This window comes from Brugia malayi, assembly GCF_000002995.4.
Source record: "Brugia malayi strain FR3 genome assembly, contig: Bm_v4_Chr1_scaffold_001, whole genome shotgun sequence".
In the NCBI taxonomy this organism is placed as follows: Eukaryota; Metazoa; Nematoda; class Chromadorea; order Rhabditida; family Onchocercidae; genus Brugia; species Brugia malayi.
Window position 1 is genome coordinate 2,847,545 of NW_025062475.1, and position 23,844 is coordinate 2,871,388.

The window sequence follows — 23,844 nt, forward strand, 5'->3', positions numbered from 1 at the left end:
CTCTTCTTTACTCATATTCACTATCTTATCTAACTGTCCTCTTCCCTCTCCTCTTTATATATTATATCGTAAACTCTTATCAGTCTCTCTCTTCTCCTTTAACAAATTATTTTTCTTTTTTTACTTTTCATCAAATAATCTCATCTCGTGTTATTTGATAAAATTTCATTTATCACTTCAAATATCATGCCCTCTATCAGTCTCATCAAGTGGTACTCTCTCTCAAACAACTATGCTACTTTCACCTGTTTTAACTATTCTACTCTTCCCAATCTCTACTATTTCTCATCTGCAACATGACTGAATAATGAACAGTGATCAAATTATGATAATTATTAGTGAAAAAGTTTAAAATTGAAATCGGTAAGTTGAATTTACTCTTTAATTTTATGATAATTTTATTTTTTACTTCTCTCTCTCTTCTTGCTCTTTTGTTCTCTCCTTTTCTATCTCTATTGCTCTTTCTTCCTATCTCGTGTATATCATTCATTTTCATCTCTTTCCCTTCTTTTCTCTCTCTCTCTCCCTCTCCCTCCCTCTCTCTCTCTTAAATCTCTTTTCATCATTTATCACAGCAATATGTTATACAATAAATAAATGTGGCACAAATATTTTAACAATTGATAATATTCCTGAGCGAATAGTTTGCAATAGAAATGGATTATTTCAGTATTATTTGATTATCATTTATCATTTGTATCTATCAGTTATTCATTAGAAATCATTTAGCGATATTTATTAATTTAACTTTATTAAAAGTATATTATGTGGCTTATACTATCACCACTACTACTACTCATACTGAAATTCACCGCTGTATTCACATGGACAACAGAAGAACTTTTCATCTACGATCTGGTAGAAGAAGTGGGCGAAAATTTTTACGATCTTTATGGAATTCCAAAGGTAAAATTTTTTTTTTAATCTTTTTTAGTGCAGCTATTATATTTAACTCATCATTTTTATCTCGTAATTTTTTATCTTAAAAAAAAAATTACTTAAAAACTGATTTTTTTTTTTTTTTTTTTGCTTAAAAATCACTTGAAAATTTACTTTTAGGAATTTTAAGATTTAAAACTTTGAGATTTTTAAATAATTTGATGTATAACATATAATGATGGAATAGTGAAAAACTTATTTTTATCTTACTAGTGGCGAGTCAGCTAATAAAATTAAAATTTAATTAGAAGTGGAACTTGTGATCAGTAAACGGATGATGAAGATGAGTGGAGCTGGAATATTATAGCGGTTAATTCAATATATTATTAGCTGATACATTTTTATCTTCATTTATGGAGAATCAAACATAACTACATAACTGATAGAATTGATAATTTTAACATTCAGTTTTATCTTTAATAACCCCCTGTTAAGCTGTTGAAGTATTTGCTTATTTTATGTTCTTTGTTGCATCCTCTTTTAGATGATAATTTTTTAGGATGCCGAAATTTCGAGTATCAAAAAAGCATATCGTCGATTGAGCATGGAGTGGCATCCGGATCGTAATTCAGATGCAAAAGCAGAAGAGCAATTCAGAAAGGTTTCATTTTTATCTTACTTTTCATTTTTTATTTTATCTTATCTCATTCTTCATTCATTCATTTTTTCACTTATAGAACTGAAAATATTATATTCTGTATGGATGGCAAATGCTTTCCTTGCAGATCGCTGCCATTTATGAAGTTTTAAAATCGCATGATTTAAGAGAAGAATACGACCGTATTTTAGAAAATGGTCTTCCAGATTGGAGACAACCTGTCTTTTACTATCGGTTGGTTTTTTTACATTGTCAGATTTTTTTTTCTATATCTGCCAAAAAGCTATTTTAAAGACGCAGTGTGATGGTGAATTTAATTTTGAATTAATGTAAAAGAGTAGTGCATCTTTTTTTTCTATAACTTTTCCCGAAGGGTTGTTTTTTTAGCCTCAATTTTTTGGAACTTTCCTTAGTCAAGTTCCAAGAATTGTGGTAATATTGAAATGGTCACTAATCATTCAATTGGGTAATACTTCTGGTTTTTTTAGGCGTGCACGAAAATTATCCTGGTTTGAAGGAGTGGTCATACTTGTAATAATTTCTTCGATTGGTCATTATTTTATGCTGTGGGGTGCTTATATAGATAAGTATTTGACATTGGTTCGTTCTAAATTCCAATTTGAAATTCAAATATCAACTTTTTAAATGGATAATTTTTTATTTTACATTCAAATTGTTAAACACTACTGAGAATCCTAATATAGATTATCCTGTGGATGTGAAAAAAAAAAGTTAACAGAAGTAGTGAATCAATCATTTCTTGTTCAATGCTTTGTTGCACAATGATTCGGCAAATCCAATTTTTCATAGAGAAATTTTTAGCGAGAAGTTTTTGACATTTTTTCAATTAGAACTAATCATTATTTGCTATGTAATCATATATTTGTCTCTAAAGATATAGTGAATTAATATGCTTTATTAATCACTGATATGCTATTTTGCAGTCTTCAACTCGTAGCAAATTACGTAAAAAGGAAATTCGACAACTGAAAAAAATTGGAAGTGATGCTGAGACTTTATATGAAGCAGAAATAGCTGAAATGTTGTCTGATGTTTGTCCATCCTGGCGAAATTCTTTACCTGCATTAATCGTATCATTTCTTTATAATGTTGCTGTTTCACTACCAGATTTTGTTCGTACTCACATCACAGTGCGTCAATCTGAAGTTGAAAAATCTGAGATAAGCCACATTTCTTTTTTCCTGGTTTAATTCTCACTGTAACTTAAGCGTCTTCTTTGGAGCAAAAGCTTTAAAAAAAAATTTATCATTATCAACTAACAGGTAGTCAACATTAGGGAAAATTGATTTTCCTGTCCAGTAATTTTGAATTCGATTAACTATATTAGCTTTTTTAGACTGACAAAAAGAATAAGGGTGACGAGGTCTCTTCACGTCGTTATGTTGCAAAACGACAACCTGTTTATGAATATGCTGTAGCTTCAGACATAAAACCAGTCCTTTCCTGTGTTTTTAGTGAAGATTCTGCCAGGGAATCTGATTCGCAAAATAATGGTAATTTTTGAATTGATTTTAGCTTATGTGCTTTAAAATTCTCTAATGAAGATTATTGATATAACATAGAAATCATCTTTTTATTTTCAAATTCCTATTAAATATTTTAACACATTTATAGCTAGTTAATCATTTCAATACTGGCTTGGTAATATATATTAAGACATTAAAAAATCTTTTTATACACACAAAGTAGTTGCTATGCTACGTCTTAAAAACCAATATATAACTAAAAGCTAATATATGAATTGAAGCCATTTTTATTGATAAAAATTTTGTTGCGCACATTGATTTTCAGATGTTTTTCACAGTAGTTCATGGTCTAGTAAAGAATTGGCACTGCTTGTTAGATTGAGCACCGAGAAATATCCTGCTGGCACACCTAACAGGTTATGGTAGATTTACTCTTGATTGATTCAATGAAATTAAGATGTACAGTCTTTTGATATTTATGCTGAACTGTTTTTTCAGATGGGAATTATTGGCAAAAGCACTGGATCGATCACCGCAAAGTATAACTTTTATGGTTGGTAAATTAAAGCAGATGAAGAGGGTTCGTCACCAGATTTAATGTTTAAATATTTCGAAGTCTGAAATTTTTGTAATTATTTTTAATGTCCTTTTGTTTTTTTTTTTTTTGCGATAGGAATAGATTTTGGTACCAAAAAGTTAGTTCAGAAGCTGTTCAAACACCTCAACTATTTGTTTGTAAAATTCTTGCTCTAGTTTTTTCATCAGTCTTTCACTTCAATCATTTGTATTTATTTTGTTCTCTTATACTAGTTGTAATGTTACTTTTTTACAGGACGAGTATGCGGATTTATTACGTAATTCGCAGTCAAGTGCTACCGTGCAGAATGTTACAGAAATAACGTCGCAGAATCAAGCAAACCAAGTTTTTGAGGAGACATCAAATAATTGGGATACTTCAAGCGAAAATAGCGACAGTGAAGAAGAGAATATCTCATGGTCAGATTATGATCAGAGGTTGTTTGAAACAGCACTTCAGGAATTTCCAAAAGGCACTGTTGGTCGGTAAGATTTTCTTTTTTTTGGTTTGGCACACTTATTAATAATTAACAATATTTACAGATAATTAAGTATTTATTTGTATTCATAGTATTTATATTATAGGTATTTATAGATAATTATAGATAGAGAAAAAAATTAAAGAAACACTTTTGTTAGTATACATCCAATTTTAGTTCTGTTATAAATATTTGATCTCTCTGACATTACCATCATCATTTTATCAGAATTATCAGATTGCAGATTAATTTTATTGCAGTGCTTATCGTACTAGTAACATGAACATCTAAGTGCGTAAGTCTCCTGAGGAATTTTTTAAATCCATTCATTTTGAACTGATGCTAGTCATACTGCGATGGTTCTGTTATTCTTTTTACATGATTTCAAATGTATTGCTTTATTTGCTTTCTGCAAGTAAATTCTCTTGTTTTGTTCTGTCTTCTCTTGTCTTTTTTATCTGTCAATTATTAATTGATAATCAACTTGAAGTGGATTTTTTGGTGACTGTTTTTAGATGGGACAAAATTGCTAATTGTGTATCGAGTAAAACTAAGCAGCAGTGTATCGAACGATTCAAATATTTGTCGGAAATGGTTCGACAAAGGAAATCACATCACAAAAATAAGAAGTAGATTTTTCGAATTGCTGTGGTATTCTTTAGTTTTAGCTTATAGTTAATCATAAAAATACAGAATTAACCATAGCAATATGGTTCCAAATATCATTTTCCCTCTCAGAATTTTGTTCAAACAAAAGTTTCAATTATTTGTTTTTATTAAATCAGTCGTTAAATGCAAGAAAGTAAGGAAATAAATGTGAAGACAATAATTATGCTTCTCATTGTTTTGGATTTTTCCATAATTTTATTCTCAATAATTTTGAATCTTGTAGTTCTATTATTTTTTATTCTATAATTATTCCGAATTTTTAAATAGAATTATGCACTTCAAATTTAAGTTTACATTTATACGTTTTAATAATTGCAGGAAGTAGTATATGGACATATTTATACAATGATAAGCGATGATTGCTCTTTCTTGTTAATGTAGAGTATGTGTTTTCAAAATTGTAACTTAGAGATCATATTTATTTCATTCACTCTTCATTTAGCATCACAAATGAATTATTTTAATATGTCAGTCGTATGTCTGTCAACCGAGTACAGGATATGTCAAGCGGAGCTATAGTAGATATAATCAGTATTATCTGTACTTTACTTGTTAAGAAGAAAGATAGTTGTGTTATTTTAGAAACATAATGAAATTTATTTAAAATATTGTAATTGAATTACATCTATCTTTAATAAACTTTTTTTCTTTTTTTTAATTCTATAATATTTGTTTTTCTATAAGAACAATTTTAAATTTACATTAGAAAAATCTAATTGTAAATTGTAAGATTGTGGGCTTCCAGAAATGTTTCAAAGTTTCGCTTGTAATATTTCTTTAAATATCTTTCATATCATGAAAATAATGTTTTAAGGTAAAATTCCCATTTTTCACTTTCTACGATGGCTAACTATATATTTCAATGGTTTTTCACTGTTTCATTTTTCTCCTATGCTATTATTCTGTAAATTAATTAAATTATCCTTTAATGAAGTATTTGTTACATAATTTATTACTTTCACTAAATAAGTTGGGACAAATAAAATTTACGAAATTATACGAAAATTATATTAATAGGGTTATGAAATTTATTTTAGTCCGATCAATTAATATGAATTAAAAATATAAATAAAATTCAGAAGGTTAAATTTTTTATCAAGTTTTTTCTTTCAAACATTGATTGATTCTTTGATCTCTTTAATTATTGGTTAACTGGCGTCGTTCCCTTGGCCGTGTCTATACTAAAACGGATCATATTTTTATATTTGTGAAAGTTAAATACTTACAAATATTTTCAATATTAAAAAAGCAAACTTGCTGGAAACGGAAACAGTTTCATTTTGATCGTTGATAAGCAAATTTATCGTAAATGGTAGCTTTAGATCATCAAACTATAAAATGTGAAAATTTGATTATGATGAAAATAACAATGTTGTTCATTATTTTAAATCTTTTCAAATTTTGAAATTTCTCAATGTTTAGAAAAGATATTCTAACTCTCTCGATTAATCTTTCAATAGCTTAAACAAAAGTTTGAAATGATCAAATAACAAAAAACAAAAAAACTATACTGTTAAAGTAATAAAAGCTTAAAGTGGCCATTTTCATGCTTAATGCTAATTGAATTTTTGAGGGATATAAAATTGACTGACTAATTTACCATATCAGCTTTAAATTCTTTATATTCGCTTTCTGGTAATGTCAACTTTTCCTGTTTCACTTCTCGTAACTTTTGCTTAATATCGTCTAAAATAAGATTGGAATTGTGTAAATTGAGTTCACACAACCGCATGGATTTGTTGATTAAAACCATAATAAAATTTAAAATGTTAATTGTCATTTTTTATTGTAGCGAAATGCATTTGGATACATTTGTAGTTAATGAGAAAAATGCAAAATCGGTTGAAAAAAAAAAATTGTTAAGTTTCAAAAAAATTTGAAAGCAAATGAATTAAATAGCCCTAAATAATATCATTTGAAATAACTTCTGTCACATCATATTTATGTCAACACAATTTTATCGTTACTTTGTTTTTGTTTTTGTTTTTTTTTTTAAATGTATTTAATATAAAAAGAATTGAACAAAAAGCAATGATAAAAGAGAAAAAAAAAAGACTAGTCTGAATTACATAGATCAATTTAGCTAATTTCACACAAATTTTTAAGGTATAGAAAAAAATGATGATAATGATAATAGAGAAATATTATTTCAATAAATAATACAAATTGAATTAATGTTGAAAATGATGATAATGATAATAGAGAAATATTATTTCAATAAATAATACAAATTGAATTAATGTTGAAAATGATGATAATGATAATAGAGAAATATTATTTCAATAAATAATACAAATTGAATTAATGTTGAAAATGATGATAATGATAATAGAGAAATATTATTTCAATAAATAATACAAATTGAATTAATGTTGAAAATGATGATAATGATAATAGAGAAATATTATTTCAATAAATAATACAAATTGAATTAATGTTGAAAATGATGATAATGATAATAGAGAAATATTATTTCAATAAATAATACAAATTGAATTAATGTTGAAAATGATGATAATGATAATAGAGAAATATTATTTCAATAAATAATACAAATTGAATTAATGTTGAAAATGATGATAATGATAATAGAGAAATATTATTTCAATAAATAATACAAATTGAATTAATGTTGAAAATGATGATAATGATAATAGAGAAATATTATTTCAATAAATAATACAAATTGAATTATATCAATCAAATTGAATCATATTAAATTGTATAAAAAGTACCAAATACAATTTCAGAATTGCATATAATTTCATAAATTATAACATTTTAATTGTTATGCTACTTTCAGAAAAAAATTTAAATTTTTTTAATTCAAATGAATTGGGAAATTTAATTTTTGAAAATTTTCATTTTTTACTATTAAAAGAAATTATTTCAGATTAACAATCTTTTTTTTTTTTTTTCATTGATGCACAAAAAAAGCATTTTCCACATATTTTTTTTTTTTTTTTTAAATTTCTCTACCGAAATTAATAGGAGAAAAAAAAATGAGAGATAAAGAAGAAGAAAAAGTAATTCCTATTTAATAATAATAATTGTTCTTTGGTAGTATTAAATACTTAAATGATTAAAATATAATTCAAGAATGAAATGATAAAATGTTAATTTTATAAGGTATGAAACTTTTTTTCTATGCAGAAAGTAAATTTAAAAGAATAGCTCATGAATTTGATTTAAATTTAAATTGGATTGAAACATTTTTTTTTTCCTTCGATTACAATTTTGCTATCACTTAAATAATCTGAATAATATTTGAAAAAAAAAAAAAAAAAAAAACTTTTTTTTTTACTGCAAAAAGACATTTGCTTAATAATTAGAGAAATGGCAGTAAAATATGAAAATATTGCATATTTATTAATTAAGGCACATAAATATACAATCAAATGAATTAATATCGCTTTAATCTTTTTTGGAAATAATTTTTAAGAATACAAAAAAAGAATGAAAAATTTTTTTAATTTTTTTTTCAGTAATATTAAAATTAAACAGTGATTAATTTCATTAATATTTTTAAAACTTTTTATTTCGACAAGCAAAAATTTTTAATTTATTAATTTTTTCTTTTTTTTTTTTTTCTGAAATTTCCATAACAGATTGTGGCAAGAATTCGTCAATTGAGCAATAAAAAAAAAAAGACACTGCACAATTATTGCAAAGAAGTTATACTTACTTACTTACTTACTCGCTTACTTACTTACTTATACTCGAATACCGTGTCGCTCCTCTGAGTACATATGAGGATGAGCAAATCGTACTTGACTATCTGCATACATATCCATATTTTTGGCATTTGTATTGTAAGTAGCTTGTTCAGTTGGTGGTCTATGACGTTTAAAGAAGCCACACTAAAATAAAATTTTAATTGAATTTTAAATTTTGTTTGAACTTGAATAAAAGATGAATTAAATTTCTTGTTATTTTAAAAATTATTATTTTTTTTAACTTATTGATTAAATTTTTTATTTTAATAATATAATGATAAAATATTAATTTATACTTATTCATTCTAAAGCATTTCGATATTGAAACATTAATTTTAGTTGAATGATAAAATATTTACAAAATATATCAAATTGTTAAAAAAAAAAAAAAGCTTTATAGAATTAAAGAATTTGTTAGAATGTGAAATTAGTAATGAATAATTAGTAATACTTTTTTAACATGTGATAAATCTATTCAAAACTTTTAATTTTAAAATTCTTTTTTTGAAATAAATGAATATATAATAAATAAATGAATTTATTACGTATAATTTAGTCTTTTTTAAATTTTTTTCATTTTTTTTTTTTTTTTTATTTTAAAATTTTACTATTAAAAAAATTACCCTCCAAAGACATAGGATAAGAAGCGCCAAAATGACTAATCCAATAAGAATTGCAATTAAATATAACCACCATGGTACACCACGTTTCGCTTGTTCTGGATCTGTTGGATTTACATCTGTTGTTACCTGAAAAATAATTTTTTTTTTTTTTAAAAATCATTTAAAAGTCATTTCAATTCTCTTTTTACAAATATATAATAATTATATGTTTAATATTAATTAGTAATATAATTTTCCTCTTTTTTCCATTTTTTTGAAATTTATTTCAAGCATACTTTTTTATCCATAAAATATAATAACTTTATAAAAAAAAAAAAAAAAAAAGAAAAAAGAAAAAAGAAAAAAATCCATTTATTTTTAGAAAATACAAAAGAAAAATATACCGCAACAAGTTGCGCTGGTGGATTATAACGTGGCGCACTTGGTAATGCTGATATTTTAGCTATACCAATTGATGAGATATCTGCTTCATAAATATTATTATCAATTAAAGTATTTACAGCTAAACGAGCATAAATTTCCACCAGGACAAATTCATCCTCATTAAGTCGACGAATATCACATTCAATATGTGTGCAATTATCCATATTACAACCCTAAAAAAAAATAAATATATTATTTTTAATATGAAAATATGAATTGAGTTAATTTTAATTTGAAAACTAGAATATATAAGTTTTTTTTAAGCAAAATTTATAAATTAATAAAAAATCAATTTTAAAAGTATGAAAAAGATAACTTTTTAATCCTTACTACAATGATTAATTCATTCATTTTTTCAAATTTGTTCATTTTTTTTTTCTATTGATCTAACTGATAGTTACTGTGAATTATTATTTAATTATTATCTAACTTAAAATTTATATTAAAAATCAAAAAATTCATTCATATCAAAAAAAAAAGAACTTAAAATGTTAGCTCGATTGAGAGGTCCTCTATATTCGACAGCTTTTCCAGCTGCTTTAGCCATTTTAACTGCTTGTTTCATATTATCTTTAGCTTGAACAACTCGAATTCTACGTTGATCAGTTAGCATTTGTTGATGCGATCGTTTGATCTTACGTCTACGAGTCATATGTTCGGATCGAATTTGCATTCGACGTCGTCTCAACTTATAATCATCATACATTTCTCGTACGTGTTCCTCACGTTCATAATGCTGCATAGGTATTTGATCATCATAAATGATTGCTGATGGTGTCGGAATGTGTTCATTTGAGATCTAAAAAACATTCATTCATCTAATTTTATACAAAAAACAAGACAACTAAATTCCTCTGTGACGGCCTAAATTTCTTACGTGATGTTACACGTAAGTGAATTTTATGAAAAGTTTTCCCTGAATCAAAATTATTTAGCACTTTTGATAGCAAACTGGAATGATTAAGAATTCGTTTAATTAAGAAAAACAAAACAAAAAAAAACAAAATTTTGAAGTCTATTCTTCTAAAGGCTTTAAATATTTTGAAAAACTGAAAAAATTATCACCGTTAAACTATCCGGATTGATATTTTGCGCTTGTTTCACGCGACATTTTACTTTGTCAGCATCATTCACTTGTGGCTCATCAATCAAATACAATAAATGTTTTCCATTTTCAGCAAAACTTGGCCAAATAATATCTAATGAAGCACCACTAATCGCACTTGGACCGCGATTTATAACCTAAATTTTCAAAAAATCCTAAAAATTGCATAAATTTTTGATAATGAAAAAAAAAAAAAAAACAAAAACAAAAACAAAATCTTCATAGATATTTTGAATAAATTATATTTGCTAATTTATTTTGAAAGCAAAAATGTAAGCAAATTTTAAGTTTACTATCTACCTGATATAAGTGACTGACAACAGGACCAATTTCGGAATCAAAAATTGGATCACTTGGAGTTCGATTCCGTATTGAGTAATCCAGTTGTTCTGGTGTTGATCGGCCAACCAATGAAAGTTGAGCTTTAATTTCAACTGGAACTCGTACAGTTAATTCATTATCATGATCACGACCGTAAGCTTCTTCACTGCTACTAAAATTAATCACATAATTAGCTAATAATCTTCACTAACAAAGAAAAAAAAAACAATCTTAGCTAATTGCTATAGTCTTAATTAACAAAAAAGAAAAAAAAAAGTGATCGATGATCCTTTATGATCGATTAATCAAAGCTTTCACAAATAATTTAATAATTATTACTCAATAATTTGAAATTATATTGTCAGAGAATATCATATTAGAATCATTGCATTGCTGCTTAATTTGTTATCATCAATATTTCATTTAATTTAGAATGTAACACTTGTCGTAATTTTTTTTCCAAATATTCCAAATAATTTCATAAAAAATTTCTTTCCAAATAAATTCCAAATATTTTCATTGTTCATTAAATTGATCGTTTAAAATTTACATTCAGTTTTAAATTTTTATTAATGTTATATCATCAAATACAATACAATGAATGAACAAAGAAATTTAATTTCATTACCTATTAACAGACATTCTAATTTCGATTGCTTCATCTGTTGCATCCACTTTAGTACCGGTTAAACGGAATCCGAATTTTGCTTCACTATTACCGGCTAATGGATTACCAATATCACATACAAATATGTATTCCTCATCTTTTCCAGTTTTAGATTGCGGTGAGCAACTAATTGGTCGCTAAAAATTAAAATTAAATTAGAATTAGCTATATGAAATTTTTTTAATTTAAGAATTGTAATATAATTTCATCAAATTTTATAATATTGTCTGATTTATAAGATTTGGATATTTTTTTAAAATTTTTTAATAATTAATTATTCAAATGATGTCGGACGATTATACAATTTGATCTATATGAATTGGATTTTTAGCTCTATCTCATAGTGATCTTTAGCATTATTCACTAATCTTTTTGGTAGTAATAATTGATATTTAAAATCTTTTCATCCATCCGACCATCTTTATCAAATCTCGATCAAATAATCACTTATCAAATACCTGTGTGGCATAATTCTCAACACCACCGTATTCGAAGCCCGGTGGTATTGTGATAAAAAATTGCGATTCATGCGAATCCTCGCCATGATTTGCGACCGTTACATTAACAATTAGCGATTGATCAGCTGCACCAATAGTGAATTTCTTCTTGCTTCTTAATTTATTAACAATTAATCAACAAATTGATAAAGCATATATTAGCTGCAAAATTTTAGAAATTTCAAATTAATTGCAAATTTTTTAAATTCATTAAACAGAGAGTTATAGTGTAAAGTCAAATATTGATTGCTTATCAATCATTACATTTCTATTGATTATCACTTTGATAAATGCTCTATCAGTGATCAAAAAAAAAAAGTATGAGAAGGAGAAAATTTTTTAAATCAATAAAATATATTCTAGCAATTAAAGTCATTAGCAACAACAAAAAAAAAGAAAAAAAGAAAAATGAATTATAAGCGAAATGTTTTTACTGAAATATACTACAAAGATAACTTACGAAGTAGCATGTACTTGTAAATCCGGAATGCATTTCTCATCTGGACCACAATTTTTATCTATCGGAAGCTAAAAATGATCACATTGAAAGTTTGAGCGTTTTATTTAATTTCAATAAAAAAAAAAGAAAGAAACATGTAAGCTTCATTATAATTATTTTTTAACTTGATATTTGACCTCAACTTCAAACGACAATGGTACGGTGGTATCTAGTGCCGGTTCAAGATGACCTGATGTTGACAGACCGGATGTACGCTCCTCATAACTGTAATTTGCCATGATATGTATCGGATTTAATTTATCACGTATTGTATCCTGTAATGGAACATTTTAAAAAAAAAAAAAAACGAATAATAAATTTGACTTTTTTCCACTTTTTTTTTTTTTTCACTAACATTTCTATTTCGGAATGGAATCTATCAATTGAAATGTATTTAAGTTTAAAATTATAAATTTTATAAAGAATTTTTAAATTTAAAAAATAAACTTACAGAAACATAAATATCATATGTTTCACAGTATTCATGTCCTTTCCGTAAATGCATTATTTGTTCGATTATATCCGGTTGATCACGTGATGCTGCTTTCTTGTGAACTTTTGTATTCCGTTTATTATTCTGAATTCAGAATAGCATTAACGATATTTAATATCGTCAAAATGTTGTTCAAATTTTCAAAATTTGAAAGAAAAATATGGTTAAAAAAAATTTTTTTTCGAAAAAAAATGATATTTTCCAGAAAAAAAATCAATAAATTTGATAACTTTGTTAATTTAACTTTAGTTTGAGTAATTCCTAAAAATCTAATATAATAAATGTGAAAATTGACGATAATGAAAAAAAAAAAATAATAATAAACAAAAATAAAAGTAATGTTTGATATAAAACCAATTAAATTTTTTTTTACAATTTTAATTTGATAATAAACACAAAAAATATTTCTTCCTGTTGCATTTTTACAATTAAAATAATTGAAATCTCAATTTATGATGATATTTTCTTAAAAAATCGGAAAATTTTTTTTATTTTTTAACATTTTATATTTTTGTTATTACTCTTTTTTTTGTCTTTTACTACATTGTTTAGAATCTTATTTGGTCATCTAATGGTCACTGTCCAATTTCTATTAACAAATAACAAAATTGTTTACCTCTGGCAATTGTTTACTTATCATTAATAAAACTTACCAAATCTCTTCGTCTGAAAAATGCTCGTGGTGTAATCGTTTTCTTAGAATCAAGCTGAAACAGAAGTTTCAGATCAATATCTGGTGGTGATTGACCTTTACCCTCGTATCGCATACAAAGTTTCATATGCTCACTGAAATTATGTCAATAATGGAATGTAAGTAAACATTGAATAATAATGTCCTGTATTTTAGAAAGATTAATTTAAAATTTAAAACAACATCAAAATTTGCATATTAAAAAAAGTAAACATTAAAATATAATAAATAATTTCCAAAATTTTTGTCTAAAAATCAAAAAAAAAAAGAAGAAAAAAGAAAAGAAAAAGGAGAAAGAAAGAAAGAAATTCTTGAAAGTTTTAGTTAATTATAAAAATAAAAAATAAAATTTAATATAGTAATTAAATATTTTAATATATCAAATAGTATGCACCATGCCATCATTCCAAATTCAGTTGAGCAAGTTTTATCTTCGAGATTAATTGAATTCTTAGCTGTAGTTAATGAACCTGTTACTGTTACCACTGGTTTCGTTTTAAAAACCACTGCATGAGCACTTTGATAAGCACCAACCGCAATATCTAAACGAAATTTATATCAATTAATTAATTAATTAAATAATTAATTAATTAAGTAACTGTTACCTAAGTTCCATTCAAACAACAATTAGCATTATTTAATTGAATAAATAATTGAATATTTTCTAACCTGGATATTGATTTTTATCGATATCTTTACCACCAGCAAGCGAAAATCCAAATGCTTTTAAATCAGCGTTTATTTTTCGTGCTTCAATTTTTTGCGTTGGTTCTTTACGTACGCCATTTTTAGCTCCATGATACACGTACACGGCACCTCGACGATCATCACCATCATATGGCGCACCAACGATAAAATCTGTGTGAAAACAAAATGTTATTAACTTAAAAATAATGTGCATTGAAGGAACGAGCAGTAATGTTATAAAAAAGTTTGATAGAAATAAACAATATTTACGAATAAACAAAAACAAAAAAATAAGTAAATAAATAAAGCAGAACAATAGAAAAGAAATAAAAAATAAAAATCCTTAAATATTCAAAAGAAGAAAAAATGAGCTTAAAATTAGACAATAATTCATTCTTTTAACTAAAACATTTCATTCAAATTTAATCTTTCCTTTAATTATATTAAATTTAAATTTTAAAATTACCATTGTAACCATCCTGATTTAAATCACCAGCTGCTGCAATCGAATAACCAAATCGTGACCATTCGGTATGTCCCAGTAATGATTCCCATTTTGGAAAATCATGCTGCAAATAATTAATTTCAATTAATTTAAAAATGAAAAATGAATCAAATATTGGAAAAGTATTTGAGCAAATATCTTTTTTTGATAATTTTTATTCCAACAATAGCATACATTAAATGAAATAACAAATTCTTGAAGTAAACATTCATATAAAAATTTATTGAACAAAAAATTAATATTTTTGATAAAAAAAATTTTTTCATCAAAAATATGAAATTTTTAAATGTATAATTAAACATTTCCATATGAATTCAACTTATAAATTTCAAAAATTCAAAATTTAATTTTAAAAAAAAGAAAATTTGAAAATAAGGCTTACATCTGCTCCTTGAAAGAAAACCATAACTTTGCCAATATCGTAACGAGGCTTATGTTCTTGAGTTTTTACATCCATTACTGTTTTGTAATCAGTATAAAATGGTGAACCAACGATAATATCGTCGTAGCTGAAGAAAAAAACATAAATTTTATTTTTTTATTTTCTTCATTTATTTTTAATTAATTAAATAAATCAATCAATCAATAATTAATAATTCAATTCCTCTTAAATAATTTCTTATATTAACTTTGGCTTTAAAAAAAAAAAAAAAAACAAAATTAATGATAATATTTACTAACCCATCATTATTTAAATCGGTAACTGCTACAGCAGCACCAAAGAATTGACCTTTTTGACCGTTTTTATCAGTTAAATTTTTCAATGATATTAATTTATGATTGAAAATATAAACCTGAAAAAATTAATTCCGAAATTTAAATAAATTAAAAAAGAAAATGTAAGAAAGAAAAATTGCAAAAACACGAGAAAAATTCAACTGAAAAATTTTTTTAAATTGAATATAAAACCGAAAAAAAAAAAAAAAAAAAACAAAGCATCCTTTTATGCTTTTTTAAAATTTCAACTGGTATTTATAAATAGTTATTATTTCAGCAAATGAATTTTTTTTTTTAAAAAAAAAAAAAAGATAAAAGAAAAAGGTTTAAAAGTATCACTTATAAAATATGATAACTTACAGCACCAACAAGTTCATTACCACGTGGTACACCAGCAACCGCATCTTCTAAACCATCACCATCAAAATCACCTGCTGCTAATGAATAGCCTAGAATTTAGAATTTATCATATGCGTAAATTAGTAAGCATTTAATGAATTAATTTATTCCTCAATTTTTCATTAAATTTAGCTTTGAAAATAAAATTGATTTAAATTTATATCAAAAAAAATTTGACAAAATTCTAAATTTACATAACAAAATTTGGTAAAAAATAATGATTACAATTAAAATTATAAATGAAATATAGCAAAATGATTAGTTAATTAGTTAGTTAGAGATAAAAAAAAAAAAAAAAAAAATTAGAAAAGTTTAATTTATAGATTATTTTTTGTTTGTTTAACTTACCAAGATTATAATTATCATGATGTGCTGGACCATCATGTGTATTTGGTCGATCTAATTGATTGCGAATATTTTGAGCAAAAATTGTACCTTGCCAATAATATGCACCAGGTGCACCAATATACAACCTTTCATTACCATCATCTGGGATTGTTGCACTAAAACCGCACATTCCATATCCAAAACGATGATGGCCATGACGAGCAGCTAAAAATTTTAAATTAATTTAGAAATTGATTGAAAATATAAATTATGATTTTAAAAATTTTTAAATTAATGAAAATATGAAAATTTATAAAATCGTACGTTCTTGACGACATGAAGCAAATTCTTCAATAGTTTCAAAACCATTTGTTGCATAAAAACATGTTCCAACAGGTTCAATAACTTCAAATTTTGAAAAGAAATATTTGTAATGAGGTGCACAAACCTGTAAAATAAATATGATAATTTGTTATGAATTGATAATTTTTTTTTTTTTGAGAAAGAAGATGAATTATTATTATTAATTTAATAAGTTATAAAAATAAGATAATGATAAAATTTAAATTTAAAATTAACCACGACAGAATTGCCTTTCTTGGATACTCTAACAGTAGCACCAAGCATTTGACCTGATTTCTCTTCAATTTGTAACAAATGAGATCCATTAAGTCGTTTCTCGTTACCTGCAATAATTTATATAAATTTTAATCGAAAATATTCAACCAAAAAAAGTTTTAATTAATTAAATTAATTAATTAATTAGTTGACTAAGATTACGTCTAGTAGGAAGATTCATAGTATATTAATTTAGCTATGGTTACCATTTTGCAAACTGATCGAAGAGGAATTTATTAATTAATTACCTTATCAATTAATTAAATTTATAAGTCATTAATTAACTAACTAAGGGACAAAATTTCAAAATGACCGAAATTTGCTATAATTTATTAATTGACTAAAGCTATAAATTCATTGGTAAGCGCATTTGAGCATACTTTTGTGCATTATAATTAGAAACGATTTAACTTTTTTTTTCTTTCAAATTTTAAAGATTTCACGAAGAATTCGTTTTTTTCTTTTTTGAAAAAAAAAAAAAAAGAAAAGAAAACATTCCTTGCGATTGTAGATTTTTTTTTTTTTTAAATTTAAATTCATCAATTTATTAAATTTATTGTTTTTGATACGAAATCCATTGGTTTATTTTTTTTTTTCACTAAATATTGACCACCTGTGATTCTATTTATCAATTAATTTTTGCTAAACATTTTTACTGCATTTTATTCTTTGTTAAAAATTTTAAGAATTTTTAGTGTTTATCATTTTAAATGTTAGAAATTTTAAATTTAATCGTCTCTTGAAACTTTTTTTTTCGTTTTTTTTTAAAAAATTTGTTTTTAATTTAAATTTAATTGATTGTGATATGATATGACGATTAAATTTATTTGTGATATGATAAGATATGCTTCAAGTAATGGCGAAGAAAATGTTATAAGTTTATTATGAAAGTTCAAATAATCGATATTTTAGATCAAATTATTCATATCATATCGATAGTTTAGGTCAAATTATTCATATCATATTGATAGTTTAGATCAAATTATTCATATCATATTGATAGTTTAGGTCAAATTATTCATATCATATCGATAGTTTAGGTCAAATTATTCATATCATATTGATTGTTTAGATCAAATTATTCATATCATATTGATAGTTTAGATCAAACTATTCATATCATATTGATAGTTTAGATCAAACTATTCATATCATATTGATAGTTTAGATCAAATTATTCATATCATATTGATAGTTTAGATCAAACTATTCATATCATATTGATAGTTTAGATCAAATTATTCATATCATATTGATAGTTTAGATCAAACTATTCATATCATATTGATAGTTTAGATCAAATTATTCATATCATATTGATAGTTTAGATCAAACTATTCATATCATATTGATAGTTTAGATCAAATTATTCATATCATATTGATAGTTTAGATCAAACTATTCATATCATATTGATAGTTTAGATCAAACTATTCATATCATATTGATAGTTTAGATCAAATTATTCATATCATATTGATAGTTTAGATCAAATTATTCATATCATATTGATAGTTTAGATCAAATTATTCATATCATATTGATAGTTTAGATCAAATTCATATCATATTGATAGTTTAGATCAAATTATTCATATCATATTGATAGTTTAGATCAAACTATTCATATCATATCGATAATCTATTGATCGGACACACTTAATCAATTAAACAAATTTCAATTGAAAAGACAAAATGTCCTGCGCATTAATCACATTTGCGGCATCTGATAAGTGTGTCCCATTAACAGTGACCTTTATGTTTCATTTTAACATTCATTAATTGACATTAGATAGATACTAACATAACCAGTAGCTACATTCTACGAATTTTCAGTTTTCAAAGAGAATAATTTCATTTAATAGTAAATTCAAAAATTTTCGTAACGACTAAACCGTTCATTTTTATGTTTTCCGGAATTCCGTTATATCTAAAATTCTCAACATAACCTAACTACTCTTATCTTATCATTTTCTATTCCATCATATCAGTAACTATTTTTTGAAATGATTACTGATATGATAGAAGCAGTATCAGACAGCAATGCCAGATAACTTTATAATAAAATTTTCTAAATTTGCCGTATGTAAGTAGTAGCAAAAGAAAAAAAAAATGGATAGATTAAAATTTTTTTCAAGTTAGCTTATTTGAGTTTTTTTTTTAAAAAGTAAAATATTATTATATTTAACTTTTTAGAAAAAATCTGCAAGAAATTATCAAATAAAGAAACTGTAAATGCTATCCGATCAAGTAATAAATCATTGATATCATCATTTTGAACAAAGAAAAAAAAATTGAGAGTATTAAATTTAAAATATTAAAAACTTAAGCAAAGTTTACAAATCCATCCGAGAATTTTAATCGAAGTATATTCCTAAATGGAATTCATTTTATAATAAATTCATCAATTAGATGATAAATTAATGTCATTGTGTAAATATTTTATTTGAAATTATTAGCGCTTTTGACATATAATCTTATAGGCTTATGATCTGACTCAAATCTTATGGCTCAGTTTTCTTTAGATATTTTGGCCCAAGTTACCTTCTGTGCATTGTCCTTAAGCTAAATATGCTAATAATCTGATGGTAATAAATTAGTTTAAAGAAAGAAATTTAAAAGAGCCAAAATATGCATTTAGTATGTTTAGTCCTTTACGGAATATGTACAAAGTAAAAAACAGGAAAGTATTCCTTTTATTTATATTTTCATGCATCTTTTAGTTTTTCACGGAACACGTGCGTCTCAATTGTAATATTTTAATTCCGTAAAAAAAATATTAAACAGAAACGGAAAAAAAAAAAAACAGAACATACATACTATGAATAAATGACTAATTGATAAATTTATTTGTTAATGCAAAAATTATTGCCGCAAACAACTGCTTAAAGCTAATTTATAAATGAAGAAAATTGAACAATGATAAATGTGCGGGAATTTCTGCAATTAATTTTATGAGAGAATTGAATGAGAGTAAAGTATTCGAGAAAGATGAGAATAAAAATTTCTCACGGAAATGAGAAAAAAGCAAAAACAAAGGCAAAAGCCAAAAAAAAAAAAAACGGAAGGAAATGATAGATAGCTAAGTTATATTTAATAAAAGTAAGACATAAGTAAGCTTAGAATTTTGAGTAATTTTAAGTAATTAATAAATAAATTTTGAATAATTTTGAGTAATTAATAAATAAATTTTGAGTAATTAATAAATAAATTTTGAATAATTTTGAGTAATTAATAAATAAATTTTGAGTAATTAATAAATAAATTTTGAATAATTTTGAGTAATTAATAAATAAATTTTGAGTAATTAATAAATAAATTCTGAGTAATTAATAAATAAATTTTGAATAATTTTGAGTAATTAATAAATAAATTTTGAGTAATTTTGAGTAATTAATAAATAAATTTTGAATAATTTTGAGTGATTGATAAATAAATCTTGAGTAAATGGAAAGGTAAGAATTCATAATATTTGGTTAAATTTTAAAAAAAAAAAAAAAGATTTATATCATTTTGCAAGTATTACTGACTACTTTCTTTGAATTTCTGTTTCCTAATTTCATATATTCGAATTTTTTGTAAATTTTAATTACAATTTTTGCATATTTTAAAGGGCAGGAGAAATATGAGAAAATTTTTTTAGTTGGCGTAATTTTAATAGAAAAAAAAAAAAAAAAAAAAGAAAAAGATTTCTCAACTTTAATTATTATTAAATGAACCTTTTGAAGAATAAATTTTGTATGCAAAATTATTTTGCTTATAGCAACCAAACGTATTATATTGCTACTGTTAAAATTTCATTTTTCATTAAAAAGTTTAAATTAAAATTTGAATTTTTTTTTTATTTAAAAAAAAAAAGAAAAAATGTTACCTTTTCGATCGAGAAAAATTTCAGAGCACAGTGGTTTTTCCACAGAACATCGAAATACAGCACCGCCATTTTTGACACCTGGTTGTTTGGCACCACTGTTTGCTTTTGGTGAACCAACAAGTAAACTGCAAATCAGTAATTGAAATTTTAATCCTAAAATCATTTAGAACTAAAATCCAATAATATTTTTTTTTTTTGTCAGTTTAAATTTTGACAGCAAAAAATGACGAAGTTTTTTTTTTTTTTTAACGGAAAGTAAAAACATTCATAGCTTCATTTCATAAATGTGTTACTGTTATGTTATGTAATTTAAATTTTATGATTGAAATGATTTAAAACTAAATTTTAAATTAGTCTACGATTGGTCATCAAAATTTTAAATGTACTTTTAGCAACAATTTAAAGTTTAAATTGCTAAAAATTTCGAAAAATTATTCACCAAATACATTTTGTTTTTAACTTATTTTATTGCTAATAAAATCGGATATTAAGCAAAGATCGTAAATCGGTTGACAATGATATTCTTTTCATTGTCACCTAATTTAATTAAATCGTTTGATATAATTAATGAGATTATCTATTTTCTAAAAAAAAAAAAAAAAAAAGTAGAAAAGGTATGGAATATTAAAAATGCTTCTTTCCGGTTTTTATCCTCATTCATTTCATATATTATTTTTGCCTGTTTTCCGGTCTGTACTGCAAAAAAAAAAAAAAAAAAAAAAAAAAAACGGAACCTAAGATATTTTTATCTTAGATTCATCAATCAACGATTCTATCTAATTGTTAAGTTTGAGATAGATTAATCATACTTTTTTTTAAAAAAACTTTAGGAAATTTGAAATTTTTACTTCAAGAAAAATATTTCAAAAAAATGAAATTTATAGTAAAACAAAACGAAAAAACCGGAATATAAATGACGAATAAACAAACTAATCGATTGATTTTTGAAGAAATGTCCAAATTTTTTTTTAAATATTTTTAAATGCTACTTTTTTTTTTTGCAAATACTTACTTTTACTTAGAGATAAATAGTAAATCATTGAGAAAGTGCCACGAGAATTTTTACAAATAACCAATAATGTGACATGTCCTTTTGTTAAATTTTAATTTTGAAAGTCTTTTTATTATCAAACATTTCAATCAAAATTCAAAATGACACAATTAGTTGAAGAGCAATTTTTCCTTTGCAAAAGTAAAAAATGGCGCAAATTTGATCATAAATTAATTAGATTAATGAATTTGAACTATCAAATTAATTAAATTGTTTTTCTTTCTTCTTTCTTTTGCCTAAAAACATATTAATTAAATCTTTTTTTTTTTCTTTAATATGAATCATATAATGACCTTAATTTACTTCTACTAAAATTTTTTTTTTCTTTTACTTTATCATCACTTCTTAACTTATAATTTTAAAATTCTAAATTTAGTGTGTTAAAATTGAAGAAAAGTTTTGGTGAATTTTCGAACATCAAAATGTACACAACAAAATTTAAATTAACCTAATCTATTTTTAAGGTTTATTTATTTAAAATTATATTTAAATTGAAATTAATGTAATTTACAATGAAATGTAAATTAATATATGATAATTAATGATAAAAAAAAAAAAAAGAGTAATACTTACAGTGTCATTCCTTCATGCTGATAAAAATCAATGGAATAACCAAACATAGAATTAGCACTGCTTCGATGAATTACTGGATGTCTAACATCAATGTTAAATGAAACAATCAGTGTTGTTAAATTTAGCAAATAAATTAAATTAGAAAGGTAACCAAAAGATTGTTGTTGAAATTTAAAATCGAACATTTTTTTTTTTTTTTTGATGGCTTTTTACCTGAAATTAATTAATTTTAGTCTTTTTTCTTCTTTTATTTCTCTTTCTTTTCTTTTAGTAGAAAATAAAAAAAAAAAAAAAAAATTAGAATGTGAAATGATGAAAATTTTTAAATCAATGCTGAATTTCTTATAGAAATCTCTAAAATTTCAATGATCAATTTTAGCTTATAATAAATGTTAGCTTGCAAATGTTAGCTATCATTAGCATATAAGGATGAATCATTTGCAAATGAGAAAAAAGAAATTTGCCATCAAATTTCACACCCTAAAATCTCTTAGAAATATATTTCAATTCTTCCGGTTACCACATCTGCAACAATTCTATTATCAATCAGTTGCAATATTATTTCAAAGAGAGAGAGAGAGGGAGAGGGAGAGAGAGGGAGAGAGAGAGAATATGATTCGTAATGATGTTTGAAATTTGTTTATGAATGACACACTGATATTTCAACTTCATTACCGCAAATCAATATTTAACAATTGCGAAATTCGTTGAAAGTTTATTTCAAAAAATGAAAAAAATTATTTATTTCTAATTTTATTTTTTAATTCTCTTAATGAAATGAAAATTTGTAAAATATTTTTAATGAAATGTTCTTACTTAAATATATAGCAATAAAGCATCAAAGTGAAGCTTTAATGAATTTAAAAAACAAAAAAAAATTTAAACTTGTTTGCTTGTTATTTTGCTTTTCATTTTTTTTTTTTTTTGAAATACTTTTGAGATGAATTATTCTTTTCATCATATTACGATGTATCAGATGAAAGTTACTTTTTATTTATTTCATTTTTTTATTACACGATAAACAATTCCAGTAGATTTTATTTTTAAATTTGCATTTTATGGCATTTTGAAAATTTATATTTTATGGGGAAATTTTTGAATAGTAAAAATGGAAAGATAAAATTGGATAGCATTGTTTGTAGAATATCACATTAACATTTATGTGTATTCAATTTCCAATTTATTCATTTAATAAATTCATTATGAAATGAGATCTTTTCCTTCCTATTTATGGTAAAATAATCTAAAGAATAATAAAATATTGGAGGAAAAAGAAATGAAATATCACTAAATATTTGATTATAATTTATAATT

At 24.2% G+C, this 23,844-nt stretch overlaps 5 protein-coding genes across 6 annotated transcripts; 2 read left to right on the forward strand and 3 right to left on the reverse strand.

Moving 5' to 3' along the window:
• Nucleotides 1–765: 765 nt before the first annotated feature.
• On the forward strand, nt 766–5,073 carry Bm4382 (Myb-like DNA-binding domain containing protein; the record flags this gene model as incomplete). Its single annotated transcript, XM_043076353.1, has 11 exons — nt 766–906; nt 1,439–1,540; nt 1,665–1,771; nt 2,026–2,137; nt 2,482–2,688; nt 2,895–3,051; nt 3,350–3,440; nt 3,523–3,604; nt 3,857–4,086; nt 4,595–4,708; nt 5,067–5,073. 11 exons carry the CDS (start codon nt 766–768, stop codon nt 5,071–5,073), a joined length of 1,350 nt encoding a protein of 449 aa, XP_042932287.1.
• Nucleotides 5,074–5,889: 816 nt separating this feature from the next.
• On the reverse strand, nt 5,890–6,501 carry Bm836 (Uncharacterized protein; the record flags this gene model as incomplete). 2 transcript variants are annotated; one of them, XM_043076354.1, is made up of 3 exons in its annotated part: nt 5,890–5,929; nt 6,003–6,079; nt 6,349–6,501. In XM_043076354.1, 3 exons carry the CDS (start codon nt 6,499–6,501, stop codon nt 5,890–5,892), a joined length of 270 nt encoding a protein of 89 aa, XP_042932288.1. The 2 variants fall into 2 exon arrangements, with proteins under 2 accessions (XP_042932288.1, XP_042932289.1); XM_043076355.1 differs by having other exon boundaries at nt 6,349–6,351.
• Nucleotides 6,502–8,461: 1,960 nt separating this feature from the next.
• Nucleotides 8,462–9,674, reverse strand: Bma-pat-2.2 (Uncharacterized protein; the record flags this gene model as incomplete). Its single annotated transcript, XM_043076356.1, has 3 exons — nt 8,462–8,608; nt 9,088–9,213; nt 9,471–9,674. 3 exons carry the CDS (start codon nt 9,672–9,674, stop codon nt 8,462–8,464), a joined length of 477 nt encoding a protein of 158 aa, XP_042932290.1.
• A 278-nt stretch (nt 9,675–9,952) lies between these two features.
• Nucleotides 9,953–22,577, reverse strand: Bma-pat-2.1 (Integrin alpha pat-2 precursor, putative; the record flags this gene model as incomplete). The annotated part of the gene is made up of 20 exons (XM_043076357.1): nt 9,953–10,309; nt 10,576–10,752; nt 10,916–11,108; nt 11,565–11,740; nt 12,062–12,215; nt 12,561–12,628; nt 12,737–12,874; nt 13,051–13,176; nt 13,746–13,878; nt 14,178–14,325; nt 14,453–14,641; nt 14,937–15,039; nt 15,358–15,484; nt 15,657–15,769; nt 16,053–16,141; nt 16,440–16,643; nt 16,743–16,866; nt 16,998–17,104; nt 20,907–21,031; nt 22,531–22,577. The coding sequence occupies 20 exons, from the start codon at nt 22,575–22,577 to the stop codon at nt 9,953–9,955; spliced, it is 2,898 nt and encodes a 965-aa protein (XP_042932291.1).
• On the forward strand, nt 20,900–21,049 carry Bm1103 (Uncharacterized protein; the record flags this gene model as incomplete). Its single annotated transcript, XM_043076358.1, has 1 exon — nt 20,900–21,049. One exon carries the CDS (start codon nt 20,900–20,902, stop codon nt 21,047–21,049), a length of 150 nt encoding a protein of 49 aa, XP_042932292.1.
• Nucleotides 22,578–23,844: the final 1,267 nt, after the last annotated feature.